This window comes from Rhizomucor pusillus (genome assembly GCF_041956525.1).
Source record: "Rhizomucor pusillus strain CBS 183.67 unplaced genomic scaffold VTP01scaffold_13, whole genome shotgun sequence".
NCBI lineage: Eukaryota > Fungi > Mucoromycota > Mucoromycetes > Mucorales > Lichtheimiaceae > Rhizomucor > Rhizomucor pusillus.
Genome location: NW_027192155.1, coordinates 519861 through 536517, shown reverse-complemented (window position 1 = coordinate 536517; position 16657 = coordinate 519861). Strand labels below are relative to the sequence as shown.

Genomic DNA, 16657 nt, shown 5'->3' with positions numbered 1-16657 from the left:
AGAGAACATGTGTTAACAATACACTTGACTAGATCTTGTTACTGCGTAGCTGCTTTCAGAATGGATACCGTTCCCATGAATGCCGTCGGCTAAATCGTGCTACTGACATAGCCACCTTTGCCTAGGTCCGTTAAATCTTCTATAATGCCTCAGGCACTTAACAGCATATCGGAAGGGAAGAAGAAGGCATTTGGTCAGTCTTTTGCTTTTTGATGTGTCTGTAGTTGTTCCTTGAGTACCTGATATCCTCCTTTGGCCACTCAGGTAAAAGCGGGACGGCGGCGGAGATCGTTGGTTTTCAAAAATTTTTTATCTTCTGTTTTTCCTCTGACCGCATATTTTGCTTTCTTTTTCCTTCTTTCCAACACTGGGAGTAGAGAAAATAACTCGAAGATAAATTATGATCCTATTTGTTATTTTCGGCTTCCAGTGTCCGGGATGATGTGACTCCCACGTAGACATGTCAGGGGATCCTTTGAGCCACCGAGTTCGCAGCAGTAAGGGGTCTCCGTTACTCTCGTGGAAGAACAAATCTAGTCGTTTCGACAGCAAAGGCTCTGTTCTAGAGACTTTGCAACTGGAATGACAACGCTTTGCCAGAGTTGAGTGCGATCTCTTATAAATGGTCTCATTCATAGTTTCAAAGCAAACATATTGTGCATGTATTTTAAAATTGCCAATGAACTCCTTCAACGTATTCATGGACACATTTCATTTGGCTTTTATGCATAACACCTCGAGTGCATGAGCCGTCAAGCTCATAATAATACTGGAGAAGAGGCTACTCAAAAATTCTACCTTTAAAAAAACTGTTATATTGACGCAGCGCAGACTGGAACCACGTCTGGCCACCACAAATAATGAATATTAATGTGATTCAGCAGCTGTGGCAAAGGTGGTACCAGGACAGATCATTTTCTTGCTTTTATAAGTCGAACACTGGATGTCTTGGTTAAGTGTTATACGAAGGGACACTGCGTTGTCATGGATAATGTGCCATTCGATCATCCTACAAAGGTAGGTGGATTTATGGAACTGCATGGTTAGCTTCATACTCCCGCTATTTTAAGCGGTCGAAGGTCAAAGCAGGGATTAGAAGGAACTAGCTTTCTGAAAAGGGTTAATTGGCACTTTCCAGGGAGTGACTCGAAAGGATGTCTTAAGAGTACATTGAACATTCAATTTTCTTTTCCCTCGCTACATTGCGTAAAGACCTGAAAATGCCAATCCCAAACTGGGTTAAAATTTCACTTTCGTTGTTACGTTACTACCGTTACTTCCGTTACCACCGCCGTTACTTACGTAACTACCATGGCCATGTCCAGCGTGCAAGGTAAGCTTAAGCAAAAAGCCTGTAAATGAAGCGAATTTATATATCAAGTGGATGATGGTCTCAAAAGGCAACAGGGAGCCAGGCTTTTTGGCTTTGGTTGCCTGGATGGGTCAGGTTGTTACATAGAATGCTTTTAAACGGCTCGAATTTTGAAACAGCCGTACTTTTAACGGTGGCAGTTGCCATTAATATGTACAGGATTCTTTTTAACTGAGCAGCCTATCAATAAGGTGCACACTTGTGTGTCTCACGGCAGGCCGTCGTACTAAATATTACACACAAAGCATCAAAAAGGCATTCATTGTTTTCGGCGGGATTACCAGTTGCATCACACACCCTTCTTTCTCGTCTCCTGTTCATGCTGGCGCATCCAGTACCTCCTCCGCCACCTCCACCACCGCCTTCGCATCTCATACCCAGCAAAGTAATAGATGGACGCAGTACGCTGTCAGTACGGCAGCGCAGCGAATTACCGGAAACGAAAAATACTACTGAATCATCATCATCATCAGCGACAGCAGCAAGAAGAAAAGGACGACGGCAAGCTGGCTTTTCCTCAAATCTTATATGGTATATTCTATTTTTTTCTTATTCTACGTTCATGCGTGCCCCGTCGATGGTTCATCGTCGCGTTGGTGGCACTGTGTTATCTGTGATTGCTTGCACGGTTGCCACAGAGAGAGAGATGTTGACAAATGTGCCACGCAATTTTGCTGTAGGGTACCTGCAGACAAGCATCCGCAGCTTGCACCAAACGAGTTTGCAGCGTGGATAAAGCAGCACTGCAAGCATGAGACTGACACACACGAGCATTCTTCCTCCTCTTCATTGTCAGCATTGCTGTTAAAATATCAAACAGATGGCAAAGCCACGTTGCTCAACGGACAAGGTAAAATAGAAATCTATCAGGTGTAAACAAGAGTACAGTTTTTAGCGTCGCCGGTGTGGCTAAAACAACTTTTTATTTGGGGTCACGCGTACGTAACCACACAAAAAAGATTGGGTACCCCAGGATAGAATGTACATATTCGATCGGAACTCAACGGCAGATGACGACTCGCCCGTGCTTGTGCCACACCACTCTTCCGGTAGTCGATCGCTTTCCCGGCGTTCGGCACTGTCGGCTCGAGGCAAAGCTGCCAATAAAAGCCGCTGGAGCTTGCGACGACGGTCGTTACCGGACACTTTGCATACTCGTTACCGCGATGATATTAACATTCGAAAGGATAACGACGAAAACGACGAAGAAAACGGCGATTGCAACGACAATGCCTATGCTCGGTGGCAGAGGAAGAAAAGAGTGTCATCAGTAGAAACAACACAACAGTCAGTACCACCGGAAGGCGTGAGACTTTACGATAGGCCAGTTAATATCAGTGAATGGGTGGATCTCGGAAGAGCGAGTTTGGACTTGTCCAAGGAGGATCCGGACATGTTTTTGAAACTGCACAGTGCCGAATCCAAAATGCTGCAATCATCCAAAAAGTCTAAAGGAAAAACCGCTACGCAGCATGCGCCGAAGGAATCTTTGAAATCTGTCTCCTCTGTGGATGAGACATCAACGCGCGATACCAAAGTGAAACGGCGCAGAAGCTTTACATTATCCCTTCCAACTCGCAAGAAGCGCAGCAATTCTGCTAGTTTGCCGTCGACACCATCATCCACTACAATATTCAACATTGATAAAAGGAAAAAGGAGGATCAAGTTGTCAGCGATCCGGAGGATAACAAAAATCAACGTCCCATGAGTCTGGGAGCACGCCTAAGTCGATCTCTATCGTTTAGCAGGGGCAAAAAGAAATCACGGCAGCAGGCCAACAGCAACCAGCAAGCATTAAAAGTGGACGATGTTCCAGCAACAGCAGCTTTTGCTCACAAAAATGCAGAGCCATCATTTACACCGGCGTATAAAAGCTATCGATTGCCAATACAAGTGGAGCGTGCAATGTACAGGCTATCGCACGCAAAATTGGCCAATCCATGTAGACCTTTACATCAACAAGTGCTGATATCCAATTTTATGTTCTGGTACCTCTCATTGCTGCAAAATCAACAGCATGAGGCAAACATTGTGCTGTTTAGTCACCCGCCTCCGCCTACACCTCCACACTTTGTTCCGCCTCCAAAATCGCTTCGACGGAAGAGCTTCACTGATAGTTTATCGTTAAACTATTACAAAAGCAGCTATAAAAAACAATGAAAAATTTATGGATATCAAGAAGCTTGCAGGCTTCGTCGGCTTGTGCGATTCCTTTGATGCGATCTGATGTTGGTGCCAAATTTGCGGGCCCGCCGGCTACTATCCGCCCGGCTACCAGCTGAAACCAAACGCCTCCTCCGTGTGTTGACAAGCGTCGTATACATCCAATGGCAGACGAGGTTCCGGAAGTTCCCCTGGCTCTCGTCTCTAACACGTACTTGGAAAAGAAGGCAGCTCAGATTAGGCAAAAGTCCATTCTGTGGGAGGTGAGAGATTGCCGGCATTGCCCTCGCGAATAACAACAGCCCTCCATTAAGCAAGATTCTCGTTGTAGGGCTACGAGCGCGCCAATCTCTTGACACACACCCACGTTGAGCTTATCAAAGCCATTGACAAACGGTCGCCCGACGAAGTACAGTCAGCAGTCGAAGCAAAAGGCGAGACGTACGCTTCACTTGTTCTGCACCTGCTGCAAAACCTGTCTCGGCTCGATACCGTTCAATACGTATGCGTCCTCACCGATAACATATTGTCAGGTAAGGAAAAATGTATATGCACCAAGGAGGACAGGAAATGATCTAAATGTGTAGTGCCTAGGTCATGATAACAATGCTCTGTACTTTCATGCCGTTTCCAGCGAAAATCCCGATTATCCCTTTGCCCCCTTTTTCAAGTAAGTAGTAATATTTACATACATATATCGGTCGTTTACTGATACGTGTATTTTACAAAGGGCCCTGCGACTCAACGATGAATTCACAGCTTTGCAAGCCAGCAAGATCCTCACAACCCTTGCATGGTAGGAGGACGACAGTAGGAAAAATTAGAAATGTAATGTGTTGACATATACTCTTGAAACAAACAGCTCTGCGCCGCAGCCTGACAAGTTGGACTTGAGCGATCTTTGGCTTTGGATTACCGAACAACTCAACGGAAAACATCCCGAAATTGTGGATTTGGTCGTTCAGGAACTCGAATCGCTGCTTCGAGTACGACAATACCGCCTTCCGTTCTGGCACACTCGCAACGCTGTGAAAGAGTAAGGGTTTCGTTAGCAACAAGATCTTTCTGTTTAGATGGGCAGCACTAAAGTATCCTGGTAGACTGGTACTCAATTTGCACAAGGTAGCATCTACACCGCAAATGCAGTATCAGATCATCTTTTGCTTGTGGCTCCTTACATTTGAAACAGAAATCGCAAAGCATATAAATACGTAAGTTCAATGTATGGGAGCTGACAGGCACAATCGATTTATTTATTATTTTTTAGCGAATATGATATCATCCCCAAACTCGTTGAAATCGCCAAGAGCGCAGTCAAGGAGAAAGTCATTCGTGTCATTATAGCCACGCTTCGTGTAAGCTAGGCGACACACAAATATCAAACGTGTATCCGAGCTAAGCAAGTTGTTTTCTAGAATCTCGTAGAAAAGGCGCCCGCGGATAACTTGGCAGCCATGCTTGTTGCCAAATTGCTACCATTCACAGAGAACTTGAGCAGTCGTAAATGGTCTGATCCGGATATCACCGAAGACATAGAGTACCTGAACGAGAAATTGCAAGAGAATTTCCAGAGCTTGACGCAAGTATTATACAGGAATATTACGCTCGTTTGGTGGAAATGGAGCCAATATTTACTCTAATGTTTAGGACGTTTGAGCAATATGCTTCAGAGCTGGAGACTGGCAAGCTCGAATGGTCCCCGCCCCATAAATCCGAGACTTTCTGGAAGGAAAATGCATCCAAGCTCGAGGAAAACAACTATGTTTTGCTTAGGCAAGTGTTAAACAACTCAAGACGGATGCAATTATACTGATTTGCGTAAGCTTGCCTTTAGAACGCTTGCACGCATTCTCAGTACTGCAACAAGCAACGAAGTATTGGCAGTTGCTGCGAACGACATCGGCCAATATGTTAAATACTCTTCTAAAGCCGGAAAAAGGTACGACGTACTCGTAAATTCAAAGGTGCATAGCAAAAGGTGGAAGCTTATCCTAAATGTTTGAATTTAGATTTTTGCAAGACATCGGTGCCAAACAGCGCATTATGGAGCTCATGACACACGAAGATCAAGATGTTAGATACCAAGCTCTCTCTGCCGTTCAAAAGTACATGCATCAAGCTTGGTAATTATCCTACTTTTAGAACATGCACCCATTTTCTACTTTAACACATTTATTACGAAATGCAGGGACTTTTAAAGGAATACAAAACGTATATTGTACACTGCGTTGTTCTTTCTTCGAGAGAAAAAGGGAAATAAAGCGTCAAACGCCATTATAAAATCAACAGGGCAACAATAAGAAAAGTACAATCTAAGGATATGCAAATGTTGGAGCATTGAATACACGGAAAGACGATGGATTTAGCTGAGCATGCATGTTGGGGGAGCGCGTGCATTGTTCAAGTAGTGTCGTCGTCGTAGTAGAAACAAGATGAATGCAAAGAATAACAGGTACAAAACCGAGTAAGCCAGCCATACGCCTCGTATGGAGACATCTCCTCGTCCATTGTCTTGTCCGAGCGAATATATGGGAACTCGTTTTTTCACCCACGGCCGTGTAAATTCGTCTGCCTGGGAAGGTTTCCAGTTGGGTATATACGGAGGCCCTCGTTGAACGTAGTCCCACTTGCCAGCCGGCAGGCACGATTGGTCTGCGCGCAGATACTCGCTCGTATCGTTGACTACCTTGAACGATGGGTCGCGGCGTGCTCTCCACCACGGTGCGATACCCTGGCAAATGCTGCACCAACCTGCACGGCTATTGTACACATCCCAGCTGCTCCAGTTGCTTAAAAACGACGGCTCTAATTGCTCCTCTTTAGGTAGTAAAGACTGGACGTTATCTCGTCGAAAATTGAAATACTGGATGTAAGCTGTGTCATTGCCATCCAGGTACCGGATATAGTCTGCGAGTTCTCGAGGATCGGGGTATGCGTCCATGCGGATAACAGATCGGGTTGAGGGTATAAATCCTTGATAGGATGCTGGACCATCTACGATAGGAACCGTCGAGGATGCAAATGTATCGAATAGTTTTTCTGTGACTATTGGTCACACAAATCGTTAATGATAATAAAAACAGATCCATAGTTGTGTTGTTGTTGTTGTCTCTCTTTACCATAGTCATCGCAGTTGGAGTTCTCTATTGCTAGATAGAATTTGTATTCTTTCATCAACTGCAATCTGTCTTTATCTTTGGGGAACTCCTTGGTGTGGACACACGATCCATAGCTATCCACTGGAATGTATTTTGCGAGTTCTTTGACGTAGTGATGCCTGCCGCTCCACGCTTGACAGTTGGATGCAATCCACAAAATGGGCGCCTTTGCCACTTTCAACTGCAGAATGTCATCGTCGTTGGTGATGCGGGAATGAACGGTATTCATGATATTAGGTGAAAAGTAGGGTTCCAAAAATCGACTTTTGAAATGATATGAGGCCAGGTAATCAAATGTCTTCATCGCTCCAGGGTCGCTTCTAAACGTCGGATGCATCGGTGACTCCATAGTCAATAGTATCCATGGCTGCAGAGGTGTCCTCTCTGGTAAATTGCGATCGTTGTAGTCTCCTGCGTGGAATACGACAGCCGCTGCCGTCTCAATGTCGCTCTTCTTCCCTGTAACCATACACCATCCATCGTCTCCAAGATCATTGGATAACATGCCTTCGGGACGTCGGCAATCAACTGCGAGATCGTTGCCTGGATTTTCAACAACAGAGTGTTTGTATAACGTACTTGTTTCCTCTCCACTTGCACAACCATACCATTGTTCCAAGGCTCGTTGAACAACAGTGTCCAGTACACAATCCGTAGTGGAGGTATTGACGTGGACATCTGCTCAACCTCTGAAGCACTCAGTAAAAGAGGAGAAAACTCGGAAAACGGAAATATATTCTTTTTGAGAGTTCTGCTACTGCGTCACACCGACAAGACATCTCGAAGAGCTCAGTGCACATTAATTCCTCCTTCACTGTCATTCGAACGATGCTGCTGCCTCCATCAATAACAACTATAAACGATATACTTTTCCCGATGAAGAAAGAAGATGCAATTGATTTCTGCAGTGAAAAGAAAAAAATAAGGCCAACAAAACGTGCATACACACACACACACTTTTTAACGGTATGACTTTTGGTAGCGGGCACGAGCGCCTGGACCACCGAACTAGATAAGAGAGAGAGCATCAGATACCACGTTTCACCTATATGCAAACAGTTCATAGTTACCTTCTTGGGCTCGCAGCGGCGAGGGTCAGCGACAAGGAGGGTACGGTCGTATTGGACGAGGGTTTCCTTGATCTCCTTCTTGGAAGCTTCGTCAACGTACTTTTGGTAGAAGGCGACGATGGCCTTGGCGAGAGCCTGACGGAGGGCATAGATCTGGGAGACTTGACCTATATACATCCAAATATTTAAATATACCTGCTATCCTTTCCTTTCACATACAATACAATGCATGTCTTCGTTGTATAGATATACATACCACCACCACTGACACGGAGACGAATGTCAACGTTGGAGAAACGCTCCTCGCCCAAAAGAAGAATGACTTCGTAGACCTTGAACTTCAAGATCTCGGGTTCCAAGAGCTCCAAGGGAGAGCCGTTGACGCGGATGAGACCACGTCCACGCTTGCAGTGAGCAACAGCGGTGGCAGTTTTCTAGAACAACAATGGGAGTGGTGCGTGAGTATGTATATATACGTTCGCTTTGCCCCTCCCTCTCCAATTCGCGTCAACGATTTCGCTGCTGCACTGCCGCCATTCCACTCCAAGGTAATATTTGTCTTTTCACAAAAGAGAGCTGGATCGTTGAGTCTTTCAATTTAGGCGTATTGAAATGTTCCCGTTGTTAGAAGTCGCTGGTGAATCAATTGGGCATGCGGGGCTCATGGTTTGGAATGTCGGCAGCGTTGTAAAATCCAATTCCCCAATCCACCATCCATCCGTAATCCATATGCCATCCTAATGTACGTAGCATCGAATTGATACACACCTTACGGCCGAAGGTTTGAACGGCTTCCATGTCGTATATGATGTGGGTGCGTAGTGGAGGCTGTTGCCTTGGATAAAGCCAATCCAGGGTTCCACCCAAAACGGAAACTCCGAATAATCACCGCTCCTCCACTGTTGCTACTTGGCCAAGCTCCAATTATCTAGCAGTATACTTTTCAATTATTGTAACCTCGAGCTTATGTTTTACTTTGATTCTTTAAACTACATATAAGAGACACAATGAGTTCTATAATATGGAGAGCATTTGATATTGACAATCTCGTCAGTAACAACGATAATAGCGTTGAAAGCGGCAACTGAGTCTTGAGAAGATAGTACAGTATGTGGCTCTCAAACTAGCTGTATTTATATACTCTGCGAGAGACGTTGCCAACTTCGTATCTTCAAATCAGTATATACTGTTCAATTTCACTGCTAGTTCGCGTTTAAATGGTTTAGGTCGTCTACCCAGTGGCGAGTCACTATGTAGCTTAAAAAGCTATTCAATGCTCAGCAGTTTCTACATCTAGTGACTCTGTCCATCTCCATAAATCAAGACTTGTGATATCTAAAAATACCGTCGCCTCGCCTATCGACATTCTGCTCAGCAACCGCCCGCCTGCCGACACTGTTTTTGGCACAATGCAAAGACTTCCCGTCCACACAAATCCGAAACTCAGACCCGATTGACATCGGAGATGAAATAATTAAAGGTGATTCCATCAGGCTCTGTAGATGGAAGCCTTATATACGACGTATTTGACAGAGAATCTGACATCGTCATACTGTAGAGTTCTGAAGCATTGCGGCAAAATTATTTAGCATTTCAGGGCGACAGCGCATTTGTCTCTATATGTTTCTCAGTTGCCATATGTTGGCACGAGCAACAAAGTAGAGTGGGATTGTCGTTTGTTTGTTATCTCATAGTCCCTACAACCTATGTAGTTCGCATGGGAATACACGATGTCAATTTCTGTACTTTAGGCAGACTTTGCATTGTAGACGGCTCACTTGGCATGTCATACAATAGGATCGTATGCCGTTCTCACAGCTGGTATCTTCTGTATAACAATGAAATTGTTTCATATATATCTGGCGACCACGAATTGAAATAATAAATTAGCATTGAATGCGTTATCATGATCTTATTGCCAAAAAGGAACAAGATGCTCCGACGGAACATGCTATGTACGAAGACAACTTGTATTTTTCATGGGAGATCAAGAATGGCGAAACAATGTTCATGAAAAATGGGAGGGTTGGGCTCGGGAAATTTTGGCATTGTGGGAAAGGGATGAGAATGATGGGGCCCAACCGCCCTCGAAAAACTTCACGTGTGACCAAATGCGAATTGTGCCTCCTCGTTTTTTCAAGCTTCAACCCCACCTGAATTTTTTACACATCTTGGCTTTTCTATTTTTTTTTAGCTTTTTCCTTGACTTTCTCTCTTTTCTTTGATTCTTGACGTTTTCGTACCTGATCTGCAAATTTATCGAAAACCAGTGGAAGAATATTTTGTACAGACATGGCGCAACAGCAATCTCAACCTTCGCCAATGTCAATTACGCAACTATGCAATGCAACGCCCATGGAGGATATTCGAGATGAGCGGCAACGGTCTGCTTCCGTGACGAGCAGCAGCAGTGGGAGCTGCTCAATCGACCACAACGACCCGGACGTGCGGCTTGCGGCAGAAGCTTTGGGAGATATGGCGAATGGTAAGTTTTCCTTAGGCGACGACGGAGTAGCAGCGAAGGATTTTGCTAAACCACGTGCCTCTTTGTTTCACTTTGCAGCGAAAACCGATCTCCGCCCCATCACATTGCCGCCACTCTCGACATATGCCTCGGCTCCTTCTACCTCGCCGAGTTCGCCGCTGCCAACCCCTACATCCTCCTCACTGTCGCATGCACGCTGCTCCTTTTCCAGCGACGTGTCCGCTCACGACGAGGATTACCAGCGTCAGCGACAGGAACAACAACAACAGCAACAGCAGCAACCATGGCGATTCCCGCTTGTCAACTCTGCTTTGCGTGCATACCAGAATACAAAGGAATCGAATGGAGTTGTAAAGTACGGAGTGGAAATGGTGGAATCTTTTGCTGCCCCGATCTACGACAAATTTGGTCGGCGAGCGCCTTCGGAATCACCCGAGGTAAAAAGAAGAAATATGTTTTGTGGAATAATCCACAATGACCGACTTACATGGAATGTATAGTTTCAGCCACTTGTTGCACCTGAAACAGAGCAAGAGGATGAAGCTGCTCTGGCAGCAGCCAAAGCTCTTGCTAGAGCATCCTTGAACGATACATACGAACCACCCCAGCGCGAAGGAGTCAGAAGAAGACGAGCTGCTGCCGAAGATACACGTGATGACAGACTTGGTACGTTGAGAAACATCCTGTGACAACTTAGGAATATTGATTTACAAAGAAGTAGCAGCATCCAGGAAACCTCGCTCGAGACCTGCATCGCGTTCAACATCACCTCATCGACCATACAGTCTTTCCGCCACCAAACCGACTGCTGTGCGCCATCGGCCTGAACCTATTTCACGTAGCCGCTGGCAGCAGATTGTAATGCATGCTGGATCAGCTGCCGGTACGACCGCTGCAGTTATCAGCGAAGAGAGCATGAAATGCTTGCGCTACTGCCTGTATTGGCTAGAGGTAAAACATGAGCGACGGTGTTGAATGATGAAATTCCATATGCTAACAATAATTCGTTTGTTTAGTATGCAACCAAACATATTGAGCAGCAGATGCAACTACTTCGCAATTTCCTCGTATCACTTGCAGTTGGATCTAGCCAGTCAAAAGCGGTCGCAACGCCTTCTACGGCAAACTCGACCCTTACGGCAATCAAAAAGGAAATCATTGATACCCTCCGCAAAGTAGTCGATGTCGTGAGTAGATACGCGGGCACTGGTTTACCGGAGCAAGCAAAAGCTAGCGTTCGCAAATTTATCCTTGCGCTGCCGGGAAGATGGGCCACGTTGAGCACGTCTTCAACAGCCTCTCCTGCCAGCTCACCAGCACTGGGACCGCAGGGTGCTCCTGATCGTGTTCACGAGACTTCTATCAAGCTTCTCACTTTTGGCGATGAGTCCATTGAGATGCTGCGTTCTGTGTCAACTGTGTTCTCGGACACCATAGAACGTGCAGAACTCTGGTTGCAACGGTTGCGAGTCGTTGGCGTGGCAGGGACCTCATCAGGTGCAGCAGCAGCAGCGAATACGCAAAACAAGGCTGAGCAGACCCGTAGTGAGGATAATACATTGTCAACTACTCGCATGGACACGACGTAATCTTCCTTCCTTTTCATTTCATGCATTTACGATACCTCTCTTTCTTTCTTTCTTTCTTTCTTTCTTTCTTTCCTTTCTCCCCTCGCGTCCATATCTTATTTCGTCGCCCCCTCTCCCATCAATCAATGCAAACACGCCATGTACACCTCATGCACACGTAGGAAATATCGAAAATATTTCGTTTTTGATGAGACCATTTGCCGGCTGACTTTAATATAAACCACGCGATCTGGCATGAGCGTCTGTTTAGCTCCAACCCCTCTTTTTCTGCAATGGCAACTCATGGACACCAGAAGCAGCTCGAGATTTCACCGTTTTCGGGCCGGGTAGGTGGCCATGTGATGATGTTTCGGCTTTCCGATGGAGCGATTGCAAAGGCCATTGCTGAAGAGGAGAAACAATTCTACGAGGACGTGCAGCAGTACGAGGACTTTAAGCTGTTTATATCACGATACATGGGGGTCGTACGAATGTCAGGAAATAAAATGCCTACGATTTTTCTGGAACAAGGTAGCCAAAAACTCCTGAACGACGCAGCGGTCTCCGCGGGAGCAACCATGCGCACAGGCCACACCGCCCCGCCTGTACGTCGATCCACCACCGCAGGGATCCTGCCGGTGCGACCCGTTTACAAAAGCGACCATCCTCCCTACACCGTCGACCCTTACTTTTCGCCTTCCCGCATCCAGGATCACAGTCAAATCACAGGTGGCCCTGGGTTGCTAGCTGCTTACGGTCGGCAGCAACAGCATCCAGAAACCTCCTCGATAACTGCAAAGATAGCTTCACCGTCATCATCGTCATCAATAGCTGCGATGGCAGCAGCAAGTTCGACGACCTGGCTAGCGGAGGAAGAGGAGCATGACTTACTCGTATTGGAAGATTTAACATTTGGGCTGGAGCATCCATGCGTGCTTGACCTGAAAATGGGGACTCGGCAGCATGGGGTGTTTGCGACGCGACAAAAGATGGAAAGTCAGACACGCAAGTGCCGAGAATCGACGAGTCAAGTATTGGGAGTATGTATGTGCGGCATGCAGGAATACAAACGCACGCTGCGGCGGTGCTCAGTGCAAGACAAGTATGCAGGCCGAAGACTGACACCTATCAAATTTCGAGAGACGTCTTGCACGATGGAACACAGCTGCTGATACGATTTATACCCGACTTGATTGCAAAGCTCTGGACGCTCCAGAGTATCATTTCATCCATAAATGGATATCGCTTCTGCGGATCGAGTTTACTTATTATTTACGATGGAGGCGACGTGTTCAAGCCGATTGATGTGCGGCTCATTGATTTTGCAAAATGCGTGACACGCCGACAGTATCTCGAAAATAAGGAACGCATGACATACCCTCCAGAAGATCCACCCGATCAACCTGACCTTGGCTACTTGAAAGGCCTACATAGCCTCATTGCGACGTTTCAAAGCATCGCTGTTTCGCATCTTCACTCGTGAACACCAACACGTCGAGATCTTTCCAGCTTATGTATGTTTGTATCATACATTAGATGTACATTGGTTTTCTCTTTTTTTTTGCTTTATACTCCTTTTTGTTGAACGGGCTAGTTGAAAGTATATGTACAGTAATGGATCGTGCAAAAGAAAACAAAGTTGTTGTTGATATAAAGAGTGGGGATCCATCTTCTAATCATTTTCGGGCCGCAGTCTCAGATCTCGTCGCATTTCATCCGTCAAAGGCAAATCCTTTTCGCAACGTTCACACTTGCACTGGAACATGTATGTCTTGTCCAGATAGTTGATACGCGTTTCCTTGTTCCAGCGGGGATTGACATAAGTTTCACAAAGCTGTTCTCCCTTTGCAATATCGCGCGCAGCGCGTACTTCGAGCTTGTACTGCGATGTAGGCAAAGGATATTCGATGGTGACGTTGGGAATGCAGCTGTGGTTCATGTGCGACTGTACCAAGTACATGCCTCCGTTCTGGTTGTTGATATTGAATTTACCCATATAGTTCAAGAACGTATCCTCATTGTCGAAGAGGTCAGCGGCGAGGTCGCTGGGCAACGGCTTGGAAATTTTGCATTTTTTGGGAGGAGGATTGTAAGCCTTTGAAAGGAACTGACGTGCCTTGGCCCAGAGCTCGCGGGTAGGATGTTCCATAAAGATCCACTCTGTCTCTTTAGCCTGTCGCTCTGCTTGGTTCACTGTTGCAAAAGCATCGTAGTGGCCCTTGACTGCGTCGAGATTTCCACGCTGGTGAGCGAGGATCATGTGCGCATACATACGTGACACCGCCATCGGTGCAATCCACGACTCGTTTTCGCAGAAACGCATTAGATCAAGCATCGCTGGGTTCAGCGCCGTGCACTCGAGCTGATGGAACGTCTCCCAGGCGGTCGATTTGCATATCTTATTGCAATACATCACGTCGCAGTGTGGGCATCGAACGGCGAGGCGAGTGGATTTCATGAACGGCTTTGCGCATAGTCCACAGGCATTGCCTTCACGAATAAGCGAGAATCCTTCCCACGGCGGGAAATACACAAACGGTTTCTCTTGGAAAATGATTTCGTTCTTTTTGATATCTCGTGCAGCAAACAAACCTTTGCCGGTAACTGGATCAATCATCTTGGCCTGTTCGTCAAATGGGTAAACATTGGTTTCTTCAAGCAATATATTACAGCCCAACGTACCACTACACTGGTGGATACAGAAGTGATATCCAACTTCGGGTCAATAAACGACACAGGAATAGACGGGTCACCCTCAACACCGCTCTTTTCAACTTGTAGCTCGGCCTGCTGCTGCTGTTGCTGCTGTTGCTGTTGTTCTCCATGCTGGTTCTGTTGTGTCAGACCCTGAGCCTGCATGAGTTTTTTGACGCGCTTTTCCGAGACGGTCCAAGTTGCATGAGTTTCGGAAAGCTTGGTGAAGACCTTCTTGATGCCAAACTCGGGATTCTCTAGCTTGAGGTTCTTGATCGCCTCCACGAGCTCGTCTTCGCGGGGCACGACTTTTACTTCGGCCATGGTGCAGCAAACAAAGTGGGTCGTCTGGTTGAACAGAGTATCTCCACAAAAATCCCACCAGCCACCATCCATCCTCCCCTCAATTTCATCTTCTTATATATTCACTCTCTGCATTTCGTATGCAAATGCTCTGTATATTGTCTAACTCTCATTAAAAGGCGTTCCATGTCATCCTTCTGCAAAGGGACTCTAAACTATGTGACATATGATGGCCGCTAACTCGGAAGAGAACTTAAAGCTGCAATGACATTAAGCGGCAACTGCAAAAGTCGCTTGCGGTCAAGGTATATCCTCAGACGAAAACACCTATTCATACAATCCATATTAAATTGATGCGTTTCGCGCTCTCATGAACGTTTTTGAGTTTGGATAACGCAAACTTTTCCTTCAAGACGCGGCATACTTATTCAGAAGCATTTAGCACGAAATTGTTTCATCAGCCACCGCTTTAAGCGGCCTTGCTAAGAGGGCGACTCGCTCCGGTCTTTCTTTAATATAACCAACTAGAATGAACGACTCGACAAAGGAATCTATTTGGAAGGTAATTCTAGCAATTCACAAAATGCCAGTCGCTGCAGTTTATATGTCTGCTGTTGCTGACATTGCGTGCACACGCCTACCTAGGTTGTTGATGTCTCCAAGCAAATCCTCCACTGGGGTTTTATTCCGTTTGTGATTTACCTCGGCATGACCCACAGCAACCCTCGTCCTTCCTGGTTGAAGTACGTTTACATTGCATGAGGCTGTTTGACTTTATCGCTTATGCTTTTACTACTCGTTTTATAGGCTTATTAGTCCCCTCGCATAATTTTTCATCTTTTACATTGTTCAACAAAGAACCGCAGCGTAGTCAAACAGAGGGAAATGTTTTTTGGTTTTTTTTTTTTGGATTGATCCTTGGCTTGATGTTTTGAATGTGGAGATAAACAATACTTGTTTACGATTACAATAAGGCAATCAATCGTTACTTCAACAACACATTCGACAGTCGCGTCAGTTATAGTCTGGACGTATTTCATGCTTCAGAGCGCATATTACGGAGATTGTTAGTGGGCTTTCCACATCGTAGCAACTGTACAGACAACAATGTGGGTGCAGTCGACATTAAATTGAAACAAGATTTTACAGCGAATGGTGCGAACGCTTTAGAATATTTCTAACTGTAAGAGATCTTGACTTGGGGAGGTATGGGGAGGGTAGAAGCTGTATGGTTAAAGTGGGTGCAAATAGCTAAGTCCAACCTGCGCGGCTATTTGTAACTTTAAAGTATCTTATGAAACCTCCAGGCCAACACTTTCGTCTCTATCTAGGGCCATTCGGCGTCTCTTCATATGCTACTAAGCGAAAAAAAATGCGCCAGTTAGCAACATGTATAGTGGGTGCGTCATCACTATCTGAGCTTGTCCCGCTGTGCGTAGAGTTTGTTTCCAGGACAAAGCTCTGAAAAGCGCAAGGCAATGGAGTTGATCCAAGTTTAGCTGGGGCTGGAGCTGGCGCTCCAAATGGGGACCGATTCTTTGGGGATGGTCGAGCATGGATTACCGAGTGCCTCCATCCAAAATGCCGGGCTTCATCCAAAAAGGTAGCCAGTTGGACAAACCCATATGGTTTCAACAAAAAAATACCATGTACAAAGCAAACAAGGGATGAAACCGGTCTTTCCACTTCGTTGCATGACTAGCAGTCTCTCACCTGCCTGTTTTGATGGCAGTATCTATTGTTGAAATTGAAAGCATCATATTTATACAATACTCCTAGTATTCGAACCGTATTTCCGGGAAACCGGTAAAAGCGCACGCTATGTGACTTTATAAGCAGGCAT

The 16657-nt window shown here is 45.8% G+C and overlaps 9 protein-coding genes across 9 annotated transcripts; 5 read left to right on the top strand and 4 right to left on the bottom strand.

Moving 5' to 3' along the window:
• Positions 1–1691: 1691 nt before the first annotated feature.
• Positions 1692–3533, top strand: VTP01DRAFT_2592 (uncharacterized protein; the record flags this gene model as incomplete). The annotated part of the gene is made up of 3 exons (XM_069381070.1): positions 1692–1903; positions 2053–2222; positions 2332–3533. The coding sequence occupies 3 exons, from the start codon at positions 1692–1694 to the stop codon at positions 3531–3533; spliced, it is 1584 nt and encodes a 527-aa protein (XP_069237368.1).
• A 167-nt stretch (positions 3534–3700) lies between these two features.
• Positions 3701–5734, top strand: VTP01DRAFT_2591 (uncharacterized protein; the record flags this gene model as incomplete). Its single annotated transcript, XM_069381069.1, has 12 exons — positions 3701–3799; positions 3868–4069; positions 4131–4206; positions 4267–4332; positions 4399–4572; positions 4637–4747; positions 4804–4891; positions 4952–5115; positions 5184–5309; positions 5371–5475; positions 5546–5659; positions 5725–5734. 12 exons carry the CDS (start codon positions 3701–3703, stop codon positions 5732–5734), a joined length of 1335 nt encoding a protein of 444 aa, XP_069237367.1.
• Positions 5735–5898: 164 nt separating this feature from the next.
• Positions 5899–7372, bottom strand: VTP01DRAFT_2590 (uncharacterized protein; the record flags this gene model as incomplete). Its single annotated transcript, XM_069381068.1, has 3 exons — positions 5899–6581; positions 6656–7237; positions 7303–7372. 3 exons carry the CDS (start codon positions 7370–7372, stop codon positions 5899–5901), a joined length of 1335 nt encoding a protein of 444 aa, XP_069237366.1.
• A 282-nt stretch (positions 7373–7654) lies between these two features.
• On the bottom strand, positions 7655–8562 carry VTP01DRAFT_2589 (40S ribosomal protein uS9; the record flags this gene model as incomplete). The annotated part of the gene is made up of 4 exons (XM_069381066.1): positions 7655–7702; positions 7765–7931; positions 8021–8198; positions 8533–8562. 4 exons carry the CDS (start codon positions 8560–8562, stop codon positions 7655–7657), a joined length of 423 nt encoding a protein of 140 aa, XP_069237365.1.
• Positions 8563–10056: 1494 nt separating this feature from the next.
• Positions 10057–11838, top strand: VTP01DRAFT_2588 (uncharacterized protein; the record flags this gene model as incomplete). Its single annotated transcript, XM_069381065.1, has 5 exons — positions 10057–10249; positions 10328–10686; positions 10750–10915; positions 10974–11200; positions 11266–11838. The coding sequence occupies 5 exons, from the start codon at positions 10057–10059 to the stop codon at positions 11836–11838; spliced, it is 1518 nt and encodes a 505-aa protein (XP_069237364.1).
• Positions 11839–12110: 272 nt separating this feature from the next.
• VTP01DRAFT_2587 (uncharacterized protein) lies at positions 12111–13300 on the top strand (the record flags this gene model as incomplete). Its single annotated transcript, XM_069381064.1, has 2 exons — positions 12111–12857; positions 12983–13300. 2 exons carry the CDS (start codon positions 12111–12113, stop codon positions 13298–13300), a joined length of 1065 nt encoding a protein of 354 aa, XP_069237363.1.
• A 189-nt stretch (positions 13301–13489) lies between these two features.
• VTP01DRAFT_2586 (uncharacterized protein) lies at positions 13490–14835 on the bottom strand (the record flags this gene model as incomplete). The annotated part of the gene is made up of 2 exons (XM_069381063.1): positions 13490–14440; positions 14500–14835. 2 exons carry the CDS (start codon positions 14833–14835, stop codon positions 13490–13492), a joined length of 1287 nt encoding a protein of 428 aa, XP_069237362.1.
• Positions 14836–15343: 508 nt separating this feature from the next.
• Positions 15344–15643, top strand: VTP01DRAFT_2585 (uncharacterized protein; the record flags this gene model as incomplete). The annotated part of the gene is made up of 3 exons (XM_069381062.1): positions 15344–15376; positions 15460–15557; positions 15622–15643. 3 exons carry the CDS (start codon positions 15344–15346, stop codon positions 15641–15643), a joined length of 153 nt encoding a protein of 50 aa, XP_069237361.1.
• A 4-nt stretch (positions 15644–15647) lies between these two features.
• VTP01DRAFT_2584 (uncharacterized protein) lies at positions 15648–15854 on the bottom strand (the record flags this gene model as incomplete). Its single annotated transcript, XM_069381061.1, has 1 exon — positions 15648–15854. The coding sequence occupies one exon, from the start codon at positions 15852–15854 to the stop codon at positions 15648–15650; it is 207 nt and encodes a 68-aa protein (XP_069237360.1).
• Positions 15855–16657: the final 803 nt, after the last annotated feature.